Raw genomic sequence first — 19,545 nt, 5'->3', positions numbered from 1 at the left:
GCAGCACAGCCTGCCCGTGTGTCTACCACACCTCCCAGTTTGGTGTCATCAGCAAACGTGCTGAGGGTGCACTCTAACTCTTCATCCTGGTCACTGATGAAGAAGCTGAACAAGACTGGGCCCAGTACTGACCCCTGGGCACACCACTGGTTACCGGCCTCCAACCAGACTCAGCGCCGCTGATGCCAACCCTCTGGGCTCTGCCCTTCAGCCAGTTCTCAACCCACCTCACCGACCACTCATCCAGCCCACGCTGCCTGAGCTTCCCTAGGAGGATGTGATGGCAGACTGTGTCCAAAGCCTTGCTGAAGTCGGGGTAGACAACATCCATGGCTCTCCCCTCAGCTACCCAGCCGCAGGGTCCCCGCGGGTCCCGGCTGGGCCTCCCCCCTCCCTCCCCAGCCCGGTCACGTCACCGGTTCTGCACCCGCCAAGGGGCTTCGCCACCTCTCTTCCAGCCCCCCCCCCCCCCAGTTCTGGCCCGGCGGAGGGGCCTTGGGCAGGGGCGCACTCCCCAGAAAGGGACCCCCGGTCCCCTCGGCCAGCGCTGACCCCCGCGTCGCTCACCCCACACCACCAGACCGCTCAGAGCCGGGCACAGAGCACGGGCACGGAATACATTGCGCTGCCTCCAACCACCGCCGCCAAACCAGCGCGACGCGGCCGCCCCCTCCCCGCCCCGGGAGCCGCCATCGCAGGGGTCCAGTCCTTCGCCCAACGGCCCGGCGCCACTGACCCAACGCTTGCCGGAGTCCGCGGGCAGTCCTCGAGCCAAGGGCGTGCAGCGCTGCGTCTCCACACCGGCCCCGTCAGCCCTCCCCGCAGCTCTCGAAGTACTGGCACATCAGCTCGCGCACCTGCTCGGCCCGGCCGTCCTCCATGGCGGCGGGCGCGGGCTGGCAGGGCTTGGGCAGCTCGGTGGGCTCGGTGCCCTCCAGCCACTCCTCGTTGAAGGGGTCGTCGTGGGCTTCGCAGACGTTGTGCAGGATGCAGCAGGCGAGGACGAGGGTGGGCAGCAGCTCCAGGCTGCAGTCGTCGCACTTGAGGAGGATCTGCCAGCGCGCCTTCAGGCGCAGGAACGCGTTCTCGATCACGCTGTGCGCCCGCTTCAGGCGGTAGTTGAACTGCAGCTGCCGCTGGCTGAGCTGCTGGTCCTCCTGGTAGGGCTTGAGGATCCAGTCTTGCAAGGGGTAGGTGGCATCGCCCAGCAGCACGTACTTCTGCGCCTTCCCCATGAAGTGCTTGGGAGGGTTGGGGCAGAGCCGGCCCTCCTTGGCCAGCACCCACAGGCTGGAGCTCTCCAGGACCGCGCTGTTCTCCATGCTGCCGGGGAAGGCGGTGCAGACGTCCCAGAACTGGCCCAGGCCGTCCACGGTGGCCTGCGTCAGGACGGAGTGCCAGCCCTGGCCGTTGCAGTAGTCGGCACTGAGGCGCAGGGGCGGGTGGATGGCGATGTGCAGGCTGTCCAGGGCGCCGATGCAGTGCGGGAAGCCCCAGCGCGTGCGGAAGATGCGCACCATGTTCTCCAGCTCCTTCTCGCTGGGCGCCCGGAGGTAGAGGGGCTTCAGCAGCAAGACGATGGCGTAGCTCACCTCCCGGACGCACGTCTGCACCGTGGAGGGCCCCACGCCCACGAGCGGGCTCAGAGTCTGGTACTCCACGTTGGTGGCCAAGTGCCACAGGGCCACGGCCACCCTCTTCTCCAGGGGCAGGGTGGGGTGGAAGTGGGCGCTGTGCGGAGCCAGCCCGGGCCGCAGCCGGTTGCAGACGTAGAAGAAGGTCTCCTTGGACATCCGGAACTTCTCCAGCCAGTCCCGGGGCCCGAACTCCTTCAGCACGACGCGCTCCCACCAGTCCGCGCTCCTGAGGCTGGGCCAGGCGCGGGGGTAGAAGTAGCAGCTGGTTCTCCTGCGGCGCGCGACCAGGAGCTGCAGCACGGCGGAGAGACAAGAGCAGCATGAGACAGCGCTCCCCCAGCCCCCGCTTCGCGGGGACCCCCTGCCCCGAAGACCCTCTGGCTCCAGCGACCGCCTCAGGGCAGGGAGGACGTCCCGACGGGCACTACCGCCCGGTCAAACATTCCTGGTCCTGGGAAACCCCGCTGCAACCCCACCAGGCGACCGCTGTGTGTGCTTGTCAGGGACTCGGACACCGCTCCCCGCAGCACCCTCCCGGAGAAACGGGCTGCCCACGGCTGGGCACTGGGGTGCCCTTCGCTGGGTAAAGAACCGGCCGGATGCCCGAGCCCAGGGAGCGGTGGTGAACGGAGCTAAATCCGGCTGGCGGCCGGTCACGAGCGGTGTTCCCCAGGGCTCAGTGTTGGGGCCAGTCGTGTTTAACATCTTTATCAATGAACTGGATGAGGGGATCGAGTGCTCCCTCGGTCAGTCTGCAGATGGCACCAAGGTGGGCAGCAGGGTCGATCTGCTCGAGGGTGGGAAGGCTCTGCAGAGGGATCTGCGCAGGCTGGATCGATGGGCCGAGGCCAACTGTGTGAGGTTCAACAAGGCCGAGTGCTGGGTCCTGCACCTGGGTCACCACAACCCCATGCAACGCTCCAGCCTTGGGGCAGAGAGGCCGGAGAGCTGCCCGGCGGAAAAGGCCCTGGGGGTGCTGGTCGAGAGCCGGCTGCCCATGAGCCAGCAGTGTGCCCGGGTGGCCAGGAAGGCCAGCGGCATCCTGGCTTGGATCAGGAATGGTGTGGCCAGCAGGACCAGGGCAGCGATCCTGCCCCTGTGCTGGGCACTGGTGAGGCCACACCTCGGGTCCTGTGCTCAGCTTTGGGCCCCTCACCACAAGCAGGACATGGAGGGGCTGGAGCGTGTCCAGAGCAGGGCAGCGAGGCTGGGGAGGGGGCTGGAGAACCAGTCTGATGGGGAGCAGCTGAGGGAGCTGGGGCTGCTCAGGCTGGAGAAGAGGAGGCCACCTTCTCGCTCTCTGCGAGGAAGTGGAGGAGAGGTCTCCACCTTCTCGCTCTCTGCAGCTCCCTGCCAGGAGGGGCGAGTGAGGGGGGCTGGGGTCTTCTCCCAGGTAACCGGCGACAGGACGAGAGGCAATGGCCTCAAGGTGCAGCAGGGGAGGTTTAGATGGGATATCAGGAACAATTTCTTTCCTGCAAGAGTGGTCAGGCGTTGGCCCAGGCTGCCCAGGGCAGTGGGGGAGTCCCCATCCCTGGAGGGGTTCAAACACCGCGTGGACGTGGCACTTGGGGACATGGTTCAGCAGGCCTGGGGGTGCTGGGGTGACGGCTGGACTGGATGGTCTCAGAGGTCCTTTCCCACCGTAGCGATCGTGCGATGCTGCGAGTGTGGCCCAGAACAGAGCTCCGGGGCTGCAGCTGAGGAGCCTTTCGTAAAAAGTCCCCTTCCGGGGTGGCCACTTGGGATGATTTTTTAACGAGTGAGCTGCGGGGTGGGCGTGATCGGCAGGGGGAGCGGGCACGACGCCCCGGCCCCTCCAGTTCATTTGTCAGTAAATTCTAAATACCATCTTTAAGCTGAAAAGAGGCTTTTTGTGCCGCCCCCGGCCACTGCCCAGGGACACGGCCTCCCCACGCTCTCCCCTGACAGCCTGTCCTTGCTGCCGCGTGTCCCCAGGCCCTCTGTGTCCCCTCCCCCGTGTGTCCCCCCCCTTGTGTCCCCCCCTTTGATGTCACCCCCCAACCCTCTGTATCCCCTGTCCTTTGGATCTGCGTTCGTGTCCCCCATCCTTCGTGTCCCCCGTGTCCTTTGTGCCCCCATCCTTCCCGCCCCTGCGGTTCGTGTCTGCCCCGCCCCCCCATGTGTCCCTGCGAGCTGTGCCCCCCCTCCACCCCCTCCCCATTTGGGTGCGCCCCCCCCCCCCGTGTCCTTCGTGCCCCACGTCCCGCCTGCTTTGCGTCCTCCCCGCCCCCGCCCGCCCCCGGTCACCGTCATCAGCCGCTTCTGCCGCTGGCTGTAGTAGTGCCGGAGCCAGGCTCGCCGCTGCGGCCCGTCCCAGGCCCCACCGCCGCCGGTGCCGGCCATGGCCACGGCCCGCCGCCCGCCCGCCCGCCGCCGCGCCAGCGCGCACAGCAGCACCAGCAGCCGCTCCCGCATTTTCAAACCGGGAGCCGGGGCCGCCCCGGAAGCGATCGGCAGCGGCGGGGTCACGGCGGGGTCACGGCAGGGTCACGGCGGGGTCACGGCGGGGGCGCGGTGGGGTCACGGCGGCGCCGGGGGCGGGGCCGGGGCGGGACGGGATGGGCCGGGCCCGCCGCTCCCGGCCGACGCCCGCGCGTTCGAGCCCCGGGGCGGGGGGGCGCGGGGGCTACGCGGGGACCGGCGCGTTACAGCCGGGGCGCGCCGGGAGGGGCTGCGGGGAGCGCGGCCGCCATGTCCCGTGTCCCCCTCCCCTCCCCCGGAAGGCCCTCAGCGCCGTGACGTCAGCGCGCTGAGGGGCGGTGTCAGGCTCCGCCCCACCCACCCGGGGCGGGCCGCGGCCGTTGCCATGGCGCCGCGCGCCGCCGCTTCTGTGTTGATTCGAACGGGGGGCGGGGCCAGCGGGCAGGGGCGGCCGCCATATTGCGGAGCGGTGGGGCCGGCGGAGAGTGACAGGCGGAGGCGGAGCGGGGCCGGGCCGCGCCGCGCCGGGCGGGCAGGTAGGGCGGGCGGCGGGGCCGCGCCGGTGCTGCGGGGTGGGCTGCGGTGGGCCGCGGCCCCTTCCCCCGGGGCTGCGGGGCCCCCGGTGCGGCGGGGCCTGCGCGGCCGGTGCCCAGGCCTCTGCCGGGCCGGGCGGGGCCCGGTCGCTACCGGCTGCCTCGGGGTCGCGGCGCTGCGCGGTGTCCGCGCTGGGGCCGGCGGGGCGGGGGCCGCGGGTGGGCCTGTGCCGCCGCTCCCCCGCCCCGGCCGGCCCTGCCGGCCGCCGCCCTGCGCCTGGGCCCCGGGACCGGCCGTAGCGGCTGCGAGCCCCGTCCGGCGGTGCCGCCCCCGCCCCCGGGGCTGCAGCAGTGCCTGGCCTGGTGACCGAACCGGGCAGGGGAGCGGCGGGGAGGGCTTCCGGGCGGCGCGGGGAGCTTCCCGAGGTCGCTGGTGTGCGGGCCCCGGGCTGGGGGTCGCCGTTCCCCCCCGTGGCTCTGGGGCCCGAGGGGCTCCAAGCCGCCGGGCCCGCCGTCGGGGGTGACGCACCGCGACGGCCCCCGGCACCGGCGATCGGCGGCTTTGCGGGGCTGCGGGGCTCAGGAGCCCGCCCCGGGCATCCCGCGCTGGCTCTGCCGGGGGGCCGTGGAGGGGTCTGCCAGGTCGCGGGAGCCTCTGCCCCCGGGGTCGCAGCCCTCCTTGCGTGGGTGATGCTTTTGTCCTTGACTCGCGGCGCTCTCGGCGGCCCCGCGCTCGCTCTCCTGCGAAGTGCTGACCCTTACCGAGTTAGCCTGCTGGTTTGTGCCGAAGGTTCTTCACGCGCTGCCGGCAACACCATCTCGCGTTAAAGACCGATATTTATTTTATTATTATTATTTTTAACACAGTAGCAGAATTTTCTGGGGCTGTTGGCTGAAGCTGCTGCGTTCTCTAAATTCCATGACTTGCTTTTGTGCGTTGACCAGAGGTACGGCTGCACCTTCAGTAGCTTCAGTGTTACGGTGAAGCAGGCTTTCGAGTTGCCGGGCCTTTCCGGTAAAGCTCCGTGGACGAGGCTGGTGGTGAATTTTTCATCTTGGCTTTTAGTGCGCTGACTTCAGATAAGGCTTCCGAGAAAGCAGACCTTTTATCTGAGCTGGCGCTCTGAGCTGTTTGGAGATGTAAGGTAATCAGACAACCGTATTCCGTGAATTTTTGTATTCTGTAAAGGGAAACGAGATGTTAGTAAAGTTGGTAGCTCTGTGAAAAACTGTCGTGCTCAGACAGAGCATATGAATTCCCACAAGAGCCAAGCAAAAAAAACAAAATCCCTGAAGGTTCTGTACAAGGTTACAAAATGCACACAGCAGCCTTCCTCCTGTGCCTCCTCTGCTCCTGGGTGAGTCCCCGTGGTTTGAGAGGCAGCCTCTGCCTGGTTGGATTTCTCGGCGAGTTTTGGAGTTGGGGCAGCAGATGTAGGCCGTGTCGGCTCTGTCAGTTCCGGCCGTGGCCAACCTGAGCAGAGCAGCAGCCGGGCAATCCCTGGCCCGTTTTGCTTCCAGAAATCGTTTGTGTGCTCCTTAACACTGGAAGGTGGTTGGGTGGGTAAGTGTTGAACGTGAGAGGTGCTGCTGAAAGTGAGAGACTCGGAGAATACCAAAGGCAGGAGAACTCTTGAAGGTAACAAAGGAATATATTTGCAAATTTAGACAGGGCCAAAGGGGCAGAGGATGACTTGGCAATTCAAATACAATTCATGTCATGGTGGTGCTTTATTCTGAAGCATCTGAAGCCTGAGAAGAGGCTGTTTGGGGCTGATTGGTATTACTGCCATGTTCTGCCTACGCAGTCTCTGCTGCTGTTCGCTCTGTGTGCGCTGTATTTCTCATTAGAAGTTGTAGTCGAAATTTGTACAGACAGGAACTCAAATGAAAAGCTTTAAAAGCGAATGTGTTTCATATCCAGAATTAAAAATGTCACGGTGCGGTGTAACTGGATCTGGATCGCTCACGAATACTGCGCTGAGCCGTGCTGGGAGGACGCTTCCAACGCGTGGTGTTTCCCAGCTGAGCACGCTCCTCGCGTGGGGTCTGCAAGCTGATCTCTCTTATCCGTGGTGGTGAAACAACCGGGGGAATGAAAAAAAGAAGGGGGGGCATTGTACTGAAGTGCTCATTTTGAGAGCTCCTGTTAACCTCAAAGGCAGATTTGGAAGATCATGGGTAGGTGAGGGTAGTGGAGTAACCGACAAAATGAGGGAGAGCGTTTGACACGGGATGCACTTACTATTTTATTTTAACCTCCTTCGATAATAACCTTACAGGCTTGCCTGACTTTTCACTCGCAGTAACGCCAGCTCTGAGTCTTCACTTCATTTGGTGGAAGCTGATTACTCTTCAATTTGGTAGCGTTCTCCAGTGTTGCCTCCGAAAGAACATATTGGAGAAATGTATGAAATGAAAAAAGCAAAAGGCTTGGGGGAGGAGGTGGCGGAGGTGAGCAGGTATACTCGGAGACAGCTTGGCACTCGCTGTTTCAGGGGAGCTCCTGCGGAAGTGCTGCCATGCTTAATGGCGAGGACGAGCAGGCCTCTGCGTTTCGGCGTTTGTCAGAAGTCCAAGGCTCAGTACTAACAAACGGCTTGGATGAAAGGAGAGTGGCTCTGCTGGCTGGTGCGTCACGGTAGCCCAGAGCTGGTGTGCTTTCTGCAGAATACTGTAATACTTCATCTCATCCGGCTGGATGACAGCGTGTGCTGCTGTGCCCCTCTGCGCCTGGTGCCTTGCCTCCCGTGTTTGATGATAAACCCTGGGTGTTCTTGGTGAACCTCTTCCCAGGGAACCTCACCGGCGGCGGAGGACGCTGCCGGCGCTCCGGGGCAGGGCCATCGCGTGGCGGTGCAGCGTGTCCCTGGACAGCCTTCGCCCCGCACAGCCGCTCCCGTGCAGCTGCCTCCCGATGCTGCCGCGAGTTTGTGTCTCGGGGCAGCTCCCGGGTTTGTGTAGCTGGGACTCCGGCCAGGGGCCGTAAAGGTTTGTACAATAACAGCAGATGAAAATCCCTCTGTGCTCTGCACAGCGTCCAGAGGCCTGTGTGCTGTGGGGATCTTTGGCTGTGGCGGGTGTGTGTCAGAGCGCACCTTTCCCTCTGGAGATGTTTGTCGTGGGTGAAGGAGCACCTTGGCACGTCTCTTCTGGCGTCGGCATCGTCGTGTCCGTGTGAGCTGAGGGCAAAGCCCGAGGCGGGGGGGTGTGAGCTGGAGATGGGCTGGGCCCTAACGCTGCTGGTCTGCGCCCTCCAGAGCCCAGAGAAGGGCTGGGACTACCTATCCTCGCAGGAGTGTTAGCTGATTTTTTTTTCTTTTAATCGATGCACGCTGTCATTCAGCCAGCCACATCTGGGCTCTGAAGCAGCCCTGTCCTAGAGCGTATGCTTGCAAGATGCTGGACATTGCTTGCAGCCTGTGTAGCCGTCAGTGAGCTAGCGTTGTGCTGGCCAGGAGGAATACCTGGGGCAGCGTGGGCATCGGGCGCTGGCTGCTGGCCAGGGGCCTGCCTGGTCCGTAGCTGCCCGCGTTCCTGCAGCGCGTGGCCTGGACGTCTGCAGTACCTCCAGCACGGCGAAGGGTGTCCCAGCCAGCCCCAGCGCAGCGGTGCGCGCTGCTGTCCGCGTGGCTCTGGCTGCGGTGGGGCGGGCTGGTGCTGTCTGGTTTGTCCATGCCGGAGTGCGGACAGCTTGCCAGGCTGTGCTGCTGCCGTGCGTGACAGCCGGCGGGTTTCCAGTGCTGCAGCCTCGGCTCCGGCTGAGGTCCCGCCAGACACGAGTCGCCGGTCGCCTGCTCACGTGACTCAGCAGCCAAGGGAAATAATACAGAAAACCACTTTGATCAGCAGCCCTGCGCTGGGCTGTGTCACGCAAGTTTGGCACCAGTGCTCTGGGTAGGAAAAGTGGTGACAGGCTGACACGATTCTGAAGGGCTGCTTCTGTACGAGGGGGTGCGACGTTTTGGTGTTTTCCTTCCCCTCTCTGTTGCAGCAGACTGATTACTGGCTGGACTTGGTGAACATAAATTCCTGAGCCTGCTGAAGTCCCCAGCCCCTCTGCTTTCCGCCATGGACCAGGATTACGAGAGACGTCTCCTGCGCCAAATCAACATACAGCATGAAAACACAATGCCTGGTGTAAGTACGACGGGCTGTGCTAAATGGGCTTAGTCTGACTATTCAGTGGCTGTCTGTCTTGCCTCTGACTGTTTTCACTTGAGCTTTTGAAAGATGTGTGACCTCTCTGACGCGAAGCGTAGTCTCTTGTTGGGCTGTGAGCAGGTGTGAGCCCCTGAGCTGTTCTAGGAATAACCCAACGACTTGACTTCAGCGAAGCGTTTGAATATATAAACTCAGTTCACGTCGCAAAAAGGAGTTAAGATATTTTTATGTAGCTCAGTGATGCCTCTTTACTGAATAACCTCAGTAAGTACATGGGGAACATCAAACACTGGGGGCTAACAAACAAACAGACCAACTGTGGGGCTTGACAAGACAGAGCCAGTCCAATGGAGGCCCCCAGGATGGTCAGGGGGCTGGCGCAGGACGATGCCGAGACTGTGTTGCTCAGCCTGGAGAAGCTGAGGCTCAGGAGGGATCAGGTGGTAGCTTTCAACTGCGTGGTGGGTGGTATGGACAAAATAGGGTCTGACTCTCCTCAGAGGTACACAGTGGAAGGATTAGAGGCAACAGACACAAGCTGCAGCAGGGGGAATTCCAGTTAGGTACTGGGAGAAGGTGTTCGCACTGAGGGCGTCCAAACACTGCAGCAGGGAGCTTGTGGGGTCGGTGTCCTCGGAGACGCTGAAAACTCAATTGGGTGCCGCTGTGGCCTTCAGTGTAGCTGTGAAATTAGCCCTGTTCAGAGCTGGCGTCCCTTCTGACATAAATTATTGTATGAAAAAGAATGTGACTGCAGTTGCAGCATCTGCTGCTCACCCTGCAAGCAGTCTGCCCCGCTCCAGCCTGCCACGTGTTTCCCTCGACAACGTCAGCTGGAGAAGGAGCGGAGGGAAAGAGGATGTTTAATTGCTGCTTCTGACAGAAGTTCCCCTGACAGGGGGACTCTAACATGCTTACTGGTTCTGTGACGGGGACAAACTAATGCTTGGCTCTTCTACTTGGGCATATTGAGCTTTGACAAGGCCTCGCTGATGTTTTTCAGACCCCTGCTGTAATCCACACTTATTCTTGTGTGTGTCTCCTCTTCTTTAATTCAGGTAGCAGAGATGAGAAGAACCCTGACGCCTTCCAATTCTCCGATGTCTTCTCCTAGTAAGCACGGTGACAGATTCATTCCCTCAAGAGCTGGGGCCAACTGGAGCATCAACTTCCACAGAATAAATGTAGGTTTAGCTCCTGCAGCTCAGTCTCGCAGCTAAGGAAATGGTGCATATTATTTTGCCTGCGTAATTGCTCTGCTTGTCTTCTGCTGCCCCAGAAGAGTTCCTCTGAACGCATTGCCCCTGTGGTCTAGGAGACTTCTTTGTTTGTTAGTTCACCGTATATCCTGAGGTTTCTGTGTGGTGATAGCGCCTGTCTCCCTTTCAGGAAAATGAAAAATCACCAAGTCAAAACAGAAAAGCAAAGGATGCGACATCGGACAATGGCAAAGGTGAGACCTCCTTTCTACCACTTGCACCGCGCCTGGAGCTTTTATTTCCTTCGTGCTTATGCAAAAACTCGTGCTGGTGTGTTAGGAAATGCCCCCATCACGAGGGTGAATACCGGGTCACCTCAGTGGGCTGCTGACGAGGCCTGGGAAGCGAGAGGCTATTTGTATCCCTTGATTTATTGTACCGTAGAAGCACTTTCCTGGTGGGGTGAAAGAGGGGAAGCTTGCTGCTCATGTTGATTCCAAACTGGGGCCCCAGGCTTATGAAGAGGCCCTGGGAACGTGCGAGCCAGGCAGATGTCGTCCTGCCACTCCCTGCAGAGCTGCCTGCTGCTTCCGAGTCCTGTGCCTAAGCGCTCGTTTGGGTTCACAGATGGCCTTGCTTACTCTGCCTTGCTGAAGAACGAGCTCTTAGGAGCAGGGATCGAGAAGGTGCAAGACCCACAGACAGAAGACAGGAGGCTGCAGCCGTCCAACCCGGAGAAGAAGTCTCTCTTCACTGTGAGTCGGTTACGTTGCGTTAAAACCAGTGGAGGCTGCACGTGTGCGTCGCAGGAACACAGCACACGGCTCTGCCACGCTGCTGGTGCAAGGGAGGTAGTGTTGTGGCTTGACCAAGATAAGCTGCTGGTAACAAAATTTGGTGGCCTGTAAAGAGAGCAGAAGTCTCTGCAGCAAGCTGCGTGCTTCCTGTTTCTGTACTGGCGGGGAAGCCGAGCTGGAACCAGGCTTTTCTGGACAGTGATAAGCGACCACATCGAGCTTTTGGACTTGAGTGGAGGTCAGGGTTTTGCTGTGTGGTTCCAGAGCACCTGGGAGAGGGAGCGATTGAAAAGTCTGGAAAATCTGACTGTGGGTGTTGGAGTTAGCTAGGCACTGGGCACCAGCGCGCGTTGGAGGGATGCTCTGGAGTCTGGGCGTGCTGGCGTTCTTACCAGGTGTGTTTTCTTCGTGCAGTATTCACTGAGCACAAAGCGCTCCAGTCCAGATGATGGTAACGAGGTCTCGCCGTACTCCCTGTCTCCTGTCAGCAACAAAAGGTATCACTGATTCTCCACAGGCTGCGAGAAGGGACGGGCTGGGGCAGAGGATTCAGTGAGGCTCTCTGGGGCTTCTTGCTAAGGCACCCAAAATTGCTGTCTGAATTGCTGTTGGAAACGTGGGGAGATGGTGAGCAGGGACCGTCAAGGTCTAAGAACTTCTGCCGGCGCCCAGCCTGCCCAGATACTGAACGTGCCTCGGTCAGCTGTCAGCGCTCGGTTTACCTGTTTGCTCCCCAGCTCCTTTACAGGAGCAGAACGTAATTCCTTCCAGTCGTACCAGCTGGAAGGAATTTTTCGGCCTCTGTCTGTGCATTCCTACAGAAACGCAAGTGCGCTTTAAAGAGCGGCTACATCTGCACCCACCATCGGCAGCGGGGTAAGGTCCTGTAGCGGTTTGTGCATCTGTTTTTGTAAACAGTCAGAAGCTGCTAAGATCACCTCGAAAACCAACTCGGAAGATCTCAAAGATTCCTTTCAAAGTGCTGGATGCCCCAGAGCTGCAGGACGACTTCTACCTGAACCTGGTGGACTGGTCCTCTCTTAACGTCCTCAGTGTTGGCCTTGGGACTTGTGTTTACCTGTGGAGCGCTTGTACTAGCCAGGTCAGTGTCTGGAGAGTGGAGTCGCCCTTGCCGTAGTTCTTTTCCAGCCATAGCATCTTTCAGAGCTATGGAACGCGCTGTCTGAGGGATTCAGCGCTTGTAATGCTCTGTCCCAAACTAGGTCCTGGTCTGTGAGACAGCGGAGAGCGTAGTGTGGCAATAACAAGTGTTTCTTGTTCCCTTCTGTCCCGCTTTCAAGGTAACCAGACTGTGTGATCTCTCCGTGGAAGGAGATTCTGTGACATCCGTGGGCTGGTCGGAACGGGTCAGTATAACGCTGGCAGTGGTGGCAGCTCACACCCTCGTAGCTTAGACACTGCCGTCGTAGCCGTGTAGCTCTTCCTCACAGCTTTGAACTTGGGGTATTGTCCTGTATTTCCCCAAACTCCCTGTATGCATCGCAAATCAAATGTGTCTTCCTGTCTGCACCGTTTTCCTCTGCTAAATGAGAGGGGACCGAGAGCAGCCTCCTGTATCTTGAGGTTCTCGAGGCATCTGCTGAGAGCCGTGGGAGGGAGAAAGAGCCGGCTCACTTCTCTTGACAATAAAAAGTTACAGTAAATATATTCCAGCCAGGCTCCTTGGCCCTCTCGGTAGGGAAAAGATGGAAGAACTCTGGATGCTTTCCATCGTGTGGGATTTATCTCAAGTCTTCTCCTCAGCTCCTAGCTTTTGGTTTACGTCTGTCTGTACTTACTGGCTTTACTGACCATGGTTTGCTGTTTGTCCAGGGGAACTTGGTAGCCGTGGGCACGCACAAGGGCTTTGTACAGATCTGGGATGCGGCTGCTGGGAAAAAGCTCTCCATGCTCGAGGGGCACACAGCCCGAGTCGGTAAGGAGGCGGGAGGCCGAGGTTTCGCAGGTTTCCTTTCTTCATGACTGAACTTTTTCCTTGAAGCAAGGGATCTGTGTGAAATAGCAGAACTCGGAAGGTGCCAGGATTGAGATTTATCCCCTGCTATGTCTCGAGCCGTCTTCAAAGCGTTATCGTCGAGTAATTGTGGAGCTCTGATCTCGGGTGTGGTGGTGGTTGAGTGTTGCAGCAGGTGTTTCCTCCATGTCTGAGGCATTTTAGGTTTGGTTGCAACATCTTGTGTCACTGCCACTGGCTTCCGGTTTCAGCCCTGCCGGCAGGCTGCTTGACACTGAGATTTCCAGTTCCCTTCTTCTGCCGGGACTGGTTTTGTTGCTCCGCAGCGATCTGAACGCTGGAGTGAGATTTGGGAAGTCAGGGCACCCTCCGAGTTTTCCTTCTGTGCTGTACTGCACTGTGAAATAGGATTAGTGATACCTTCAGTAAGCTTGTGCAGGCTAATCTGTCTTTGCACGCTGTGCTAGGACTTCAGACAGTGGATAGAAGGCAGGTCCATAAGCACAGATGTTTTTTGAATTATTTTTTTAAATCCTTGGCAGCTGTGGTGGCTGGGTGCTGCCTGCCCGCTCCCAGGCCTCCCGCAGCACACCCTGACGCTCTGCCCGCGTTGCAGGTGCCTTGGCGTGGAACGCGGACCAGCTGTCTTCTGGGAGCCGGGACAGGATGATCCTGCAGCGGGACATCCGCACCCCCCCCCTGCAGTCCGAGCGGCGGCTCCAGGGCCACAGGCAGGAGGTCTGCGGGCTCAAGTGGTCTACGGACCACCAGCTCCTGGCCTCTGGAGGAAATGATAATAAGGTATGGTCCTGCCAAGGAGTCCACGGGGCTCAGTGTCGCTAGGTCTTCACCAAGAATTGTCAGACCCCCTCTCTTTAGGGATATTTGGCCCTCCGAAAGGGGCTTTTGTTTCGGTCGTTGGACTGCGTCCAAACATAAATCATGCGAAGCTTCTACTCGGTCTCCTCTCCCTAATAAAATTAAAAAGGCAAATTTAATTTTGCTCCTGCACTTGGCTAATTAAATCTATAGCTTGACTCAGGGGTTTGAGTTCAACAAAGCTGCTGCTAAGCTGTGCTTCCTGATTTTGTTTAGGTAGCCTGTGGTCAGGTTTGTTGCAGTGGTGTTTATGTATGCAGAAGGAAACGGAGTTTAGAGCTATAGAGGTTCTGACACCTGGAACGCAGGCGTGGAGTTGGCTGAGCGCCGTACGGAAGCAGCAGCTGTTGTGGAGAAGCAGTGCTGGGAGCCCCTGGGAGCAGGCTGCAAGGTGGTGAATGTGCCCGGTGTCCGTGTGACAGCGTGGCTGTGCCGAGTTCCTCCTGCTCAGAATAACTTCTGAGGAACTCGAGCCCGTTTCTAAACGTGTTCTGGAGTAATGCAGCTGTCGGGGCAAGAGAAGGGTTTGAGTTCATGTTCAGTGACGCTCTGTCTTTGGCTCCGTCAGCCTGAGGACCGTTCGCTGCCTTGTGGCCCCGCAGCCGAACGGCTCTGGGCAGGGCGTGGGGGGCGGCGTCAGGGTGGGCCTGGCTGCAGGGTGGGGATGCGTGTGCTGGGGCAGAGCTGTGGGAAATCACTTTGGTGCCCACCTGCCCTCCTCCGTCCCAGCGCAGCGTCGTGGCTTGTGGGTGTTGCAGACACGCGACAGCAGTGCAGGTTCCATCACGTCTCTCCTCTCTGCCAGCTCCTTGTCTGGAATCACTGCAGCCTGAGTCCTGTCCAACAGTACACAGAGCATCTTGCAGCAGTAAAAGCTATCGCCTGGTCTCCGCACCAGCACGGACTGCTCGCCTCCGGCGGTGGGACAGCCGACCGCTGCATACGCTTCTGGAACACGCTCACCGGGCAGCCTCTGCAGTGCATCGACACCGGGTCGCAAGTGTGCAACCTGGCCTGGTCGAAACACGCCAACGAGCTCGTGAGTTCCTCGCGGTGCGGTGCGGCCGCTGCGCCGTCGGCTGTCAGGAAGCGTGACGCGAATTTTCCTCTCCCCTTCCAGGTGAGTACCCACGGATACTCGCAGAACCAGATCCTCGTCTGGAAATACCCCTCGCTAACTCAAGTGGCAAAGCTAACGGGGCACTCGTACCGAGTCTTGTATCTGGTAAGCGACGGCCGTGTCTCTGCAGGCTTCTGTAGCTGCGTGTCAGCTGCGCGTGTGCGGGGTGAGGCCGAAGCCGCAGTGCCGGTGGCGCCGGAGCCGCCGGCAGCCGGGCTGGAGCTACGAATGCTGCCCTGCAAGCGAAGGAAAACGCCTGTATCTGGTTTCCTTGCCTGCGAGGGATGCTTTGGTTTGCTGCTATGGAAATGTGAGGCTTTCTTAGCGAAGAGCAAAGCCTGCCAAAACTCTGCTGAGGAAGCACAGGCGTCTCTCCTCCTTCCCTGGAGACTTGTACACGTTTTCGCTGGCGACTGCCAGCAGGCGAAGGGTTTGAGGCTTTCAGTCCTCCTCGTTCGTCATTACAGTACTTGGTGCAGTTAATCCACGCTGACCCTGTGCCTGCTTTGTCGCTGGTGTGTGGGGCTTTCGGCGGAGTCGTGACAGAGGTGATAAATGTGCAGCTTCGGTTTTGTGGGCTGGATTCCGGTGCAGGTGACTGCCAGAGCTGGCGCATGCAGTCGTGTCACACTTCCTGCCCTCACACCTGTTTATCATCCGGGGAGGAACAGCCTTAATTACAGCTGCCTTGGATTCTGAACACCAGAATCCTTTTTATGAGAATTTCACCCCTGTGTTCCATGGCTGCGTAAGTAAGATGCGAGTGCTCAAACTGGCACCTACGGAGACTGAGCGAGGCAGAGGAAAGCAGAGGTAGTTCTGTGGTTTCTCACCGCTAGCCAGGTAGGAAGGAGAGTTAAATCTCTCTCGTATTCCAGTGAAGGTTTGTTTTCAACCTCAAAAATGTAACAGCTGCTAAAGGTTGCTCTCTCTTGGCCGTAGGCAATGTCCCCTGATGGGGAGGCCATCGTTACAGGAGCTGGAGATGAGACCTTGCGCTTCTGGAACGTCTTCAGTAAAACTCGCTCGACGAAGGTAAGGGTGCGTGCGGGGGTGGCTGCGGCTGTGTCCTGCAGCAGGCTCGGCCCGGGGGCGAGTTCGGGCCAAGTCTGCGCTGCTCTGCTGCCTTGGCTCTGGTCCCTTCACCACACGCTGCGGGTCGAGGGCTGGATGCGGTGCAGGGTTGTACTTTGCTGAGACACGAAGAGATCTGTAGCCATCAGGTGAAAGAAAAGCCTGCCCCTGTGTGCTCAAGGCAGTGCGACGGAACGGCCTTCTCCTGGCTGTTCGAGGGCTGCTGAGCGTAGCAGCGTTTCGGGGAGCCCATCCTGCGCCCACCCTCCTCCCTGCAAGGGTGCTGCTGGGAGCTGACCCGCTCCGAGAGCGTTGTCCCCTGGCTCCCTGTGAAACGGCCTCAGATGGGGGCTTGGGTGGGAGTGGGATCGTGGGTGCTGCTGCTGACAGCTCGCCATCATCGAGAGCGGGTGGTGCCAGCTGCGCCGAGAGCTGGGCTGGGTGTCTGGCGGAGGTGGCAGGGAGATCCTGGAGTGAGCTGTGGGGAGCGGGTGCTGCTCGCTGCCGGCGTCCCCGGTCTCTGGCAGCTCTGGGGTACAGCTCCCCACGAGGCCGGGGGAACGGCACACTTGCCTGCCGTGCTCCTTGTTACCGCCTGGAAAAAGCCCGTGGGAATACTGATGGTGTTGGGCTTTGAACGGTGAGCTCGGGTCGTGCCCAGAGCTGGAGGTACCTCACCGGATCGGCGGCTGGTTTATTAAAAAACCAAACCCCGAAGCAGGTGGCGTGACGCCGCAGCGCAGCTATGGAGTGCTCAGCCCCTGCTTTGCCTTTTCCTGGCAGGAGTCTGTATCCGTCCTCAACCTCTTCACCAGGATACGATAAAGCCCGCGTGTGGCGAGCCGGGAGCCCAGCGCCGGCGGTGCCGCGATCAGCCCACTACCTTGGTGTGCATGGAACCCCGAAGAGCCGCCGGGAGGGAGGGCCCGGAGGTCGGACCCAGCAGATGCTAATTAAATATGTGCTTGTGAACCACGCCGGGCAGTGCTTGGGAGGGGACGGGGAGGGAACTGCCAGAGGTTTACGGATTCATCCTTCGGAAAGGGAAACGGGTACAAGAGAAACGTCAAACCAGCATCCTCCGGCCCTCGGGCTGTGTACTGGAGAGGACGCCGGACCACGAGACCGGACCGAGGCCATCCCCGCTGCGGTGTTGCCCCTCTTGGGAGAGAGGAGAGTGTCCTCGCCTCTGGGACGGGGCCGGACGCGCTGCTCGCGGCCGCTCTGCCCTGGGACGGACGTCTCTGGAGGTGGGAGCCAGCTGGGCCCCGTGGATACAGCTGGTGCGAGGAGGCTGGGCTCGGGGCTCTGCTTGTTGCTTGACAGGGCAGGGCGTCCCCGCCGCACGGAGCAGCTGAGGAACTGCGCATTTTCCTTTGTGCTTTTCCTTTTTTCCCCCCAAAAGGTACTATAGTACGCGACGCAGTCATTCCCGTCAGAGAGCTCGGTTTGCGGCACGCCTGGCAGCTGCCCGCGGGTGCGTTTTGGGGCTGTAAGCTTGGAGGAGGCTTGAGGAGGCTCTGCCTCCGCGGGGCAGGGTCAGAGAGGTCGGGAGTGGCTGTTGCGTGCTCTGGGCTGATCCTTTTAGTTAACAGAGGGGGAAAACCAGTGGCTTTTCCAACCGGCTGCAAGCCCACCCCGAGGGCCCCCTCTGCGGCAGGCTGGGCGCTCCGGGGTCCTCCCGAGGCGACGAGCAGCGAGAGGCGTCGAGAAAGCCAGCGGCTCCTGCGGATCCGGGCCTTGGGAGGGAGCGGGGCCTCTCCTGGCTGGATGGGGCGAGAGCCCGCGGGGGGTCTGGTTCGGGAGCAAGGACGGAGCGTCGCTTCGTTGTATCTTCAAGGCAGAGCCAGGGACCTGTTGTAATTTTTCTTTGTTTGTTGTTTTGGTTTTTTTGAGTCATATGGGAAGAGAGCGCCTGCTGGCGTGTTCGGAGCCTGTGTGAGGAGTGCCGTGGGCCGTGACGCCAAGCGCTTGTGTGTACGTGTTGCTTTTACTTTAACGAGAAGCTGCGCCGCGTGCAGCAGCCCCTTCCTGTCCCTGTCCCTGTGCTCTCCCCGCCGCGCGCCTGGCTGCTGCCCGCCCTGGGCCCTGCGGCGCCGGCGCTGCGTCCTGCTCCGGTGGGTTTTCCGGGCTGTGTACATAGAGCTTGACCTCTTCTCTGTAGCGTCCGTGGGCGATACCTGGCTCTGTCTTTTTTTTCCCCCACCTCCTTTTACCTGAGCCCAGGCTGGCGGGGTGGTGGTGGGACTGCCGGTGCCCTTCGGGTGAGCTGCCGGGGCGCAGGGGGGTTGGCGGGTCGGCGAGGTGCAGCCAGAGCCCCGAGGGGCGGCCGCGGCGGCGTCCTGCAGCCTCGCTCGCCTCCAAAACGGGATTAATTTCAGTGTAATTTCAGAAACGTGGTTCCCACACGCCCACTTTGCTGTAGCCCTTGCTGCGGGAGCGCGGGGCTTGGTTTGAAAATCCCTGGTGGCTCCCCAGCCCCTCGCGTGTCACTCGCTGCGTCACAGAATCACAGAATAGTGGGGGTTGGAAGGGCAGTGCCGAGGCCGAGCTGGGGGTCCCGGGAGCGCTCTCTGGGGTCTCCGGCGTCCCCGGTGAGCGGGGGGCTGCGCCGGCTGGCGGCCGTGTGCGGCGGCGTGCGAGACAGGGGAAGGAGCGGAGCGGCAGCGAGCTCGTGTTTGCAGGGTGCGATCGGGCAGTGCTGGGCTGAGCGGGGCTCCCCGCCGAGCCGGGGGGCTGCGGCCTCGCACCATCGTTCCCTGGGCGGCATCGTAGGGTGGGGGGAAAAACAGCGCGTTGACCCTTCTCCGTGTAAAGCAACTGACCTGGCATTAAACAAGTTGTGAATTGGTGGCTCGTGGGCCCTGCTTTGCTCTTCTGGGGTGGGGTAGGGGGGCAGCGAGCCCCCGGGGTCCTGCAGCCCCTGCCCCAGCCCGTGGTTTATTGCCCCCCCCCACCCTGCTCCTGGTCACTTTGCTGCTGGGGGGAGGGGGAGAGGCGCAGCCCCAGCTCCCCCCGCCCTGCCCCAGGTCCCTCTCGGGGCAGGGAGGGATCGAGCCCCCCGCGGGCTCCTCCGGCCGAGGGGCAGTTGCTAGGTGCCCGTTCCGGCACTGGGTGTTGCAGGGGAGCTACGGCAGCGCTGGGCATGGAGCTGGGGCAGCACCCACCCTGGGTCCCGCCAAGCACCCTGGAGACGGAGGGGCCGCTGCCGCTGTACGGGTGGGACCCTCGCTGGGTGCAGGGGGAGACCACCCTGCCCCTTCCCCAGGGTCTGCACCATGGCCACGGCCTCTCCAGCGTGGAGCGGGGAGGGGACGGGGGGTGAGGGGGGGGGGTGGCTCCTGCCTCCGGTCTGGCAGGGTGCTGCTGGGTGTCAGGGGGGGCCGGGGCCCGCACCGCGGGGGAGAACGGGACGCCCAGAGCCGTGGGCCGAGCACAGCCGCACCCCGCGGCAGGGCCTCAGCCCACGGGAAGCGTCCGGAGCCGGCGTGAGCGGAGCCCCGGGACCCACCCGGACCCCCGGGGCCCACCCGGCGCCCCCGCGCCAGCCGAAGCCGCCGGGCCGGGGGGGCAGCGGGGAAGGCTGCGGCGCGGGGCCTGCACTCACCGCCCGCCGCCATGCTGCTCGCTCACGTGACCGCGCCGCCGGCTCCTCCCATGCGCTTCCGGGTGGGGGCTCCCCGAGCCCGCTCACGTGGCGGGTGCCGCCCTTCCCCCCTGCA

General features: G+C 61.2%; 2 protein-coding genes and 1 long non-coding RNA gene across 4 annotated transcripts; 1 reads left to right on the top strand and 2 right to left on the bottom strand.

Moving 5' to 3' along the window:
* Window positions 1-607: 607 nt before the first annotated feature.
* LOC142364600 (uncharacterized) lies at window positions 608-4,091 on the bottom strand. Its single transcript, XM_075444435.1, has 2 exons — window positions 3,909-4,091; window positions 608-1,928 (listed from the first exon to the last, which is right to left on the bottom strand). The coding sequence occupies exons 1-2, from the start codon at window positions 4,074-4,076 to the stop codon at window positions 810-812; spliced, it is 1,287 nt and encodes a 428-aa protein (XP_075300550.1). The 5' UTR covers window positions 4,077-4,091; the 3' UTR covers window positions 608-809.
* Window positions 4,092-4,508: 417 nt separating this feature from the next.
* Window positions 4,509-18,685, top strand: LOC104337246 (fizzy-related protein homolog). Of its 2 annotated transcripts, none has more exons than XM_075444378.1 (14): window positions 4,509-4,618; window positions 8,610-8,755; window positions 9,838-9,963; window positions 10,169-10,232; window positions 10,606-10,733; window positions 11,190-11,272; window positions 11,694-11,877; window positions 12,077-12,142; window positions 12,609-12,711; window positions 13,367-13,551; window positions 14,435-14,668; window positions 14,750-14,854; window positions 15,692-15,784; window positions 16,607-18,685. In XM_075444378.1, the coding sequence occupies exons 2-14, from the start codon at window positions 8,687-8,689 to the stop codon at window positions 16,646-16,648; spliced, it is 1,482 nt and encodes a 493-aa protein (XP_075300493.1). In that variant the 5' UTR covers window positions 4,509-4,618; window positions 8,610-8,686; the 3' UTR covers window positions 16,649-18,685. The 2 variants fall into 2 exon arrangements, with proteins under 2 accessions (XP_075300493.1, XP_075300494.1); XM_075444379.1 differs by having other exon boundaries at window positions 4,516-4,618; window positions 8,613-8,755.
* LOC142364590 (uncharacterized) lies at window positions 5,440-19,539 on the bottom strand. The gene is made up of 2 exons (XR_012766301.1): window positions 19,431-19,539; window positions 5,440-5,796 (listed from the first exon to the last, which is right to left on the bottom strand). It is a non-coding gene; the product is annotated as an uncharacterized LOC142364590 (long non-coding RNA).
* Window positions 19,540-19,545: the final 6 nt, after the last annotated feature.

Source organism: Opisthocomus hoazin, chromosome 27 (assembly GCF_030867145.1).
Source record: "Opisthocomus hoazin isolate bOpiHoa1 chromosome 27, bOpiHoa1.hap1, whole genome shotgun sequence".
Classification (NCBI taxonomy): domain Eukaryota; kingdom Metazoa; phylum Chordata; class Aves; order Opisthocomiformes; family Opisthocomidae; genus Opisthocomus; species Opisthocomus hoazin.
Note: the sequence above shows the minus strand (reverse complement) of the source record. Positions and strands in the feature narration are given on the sequence as shown.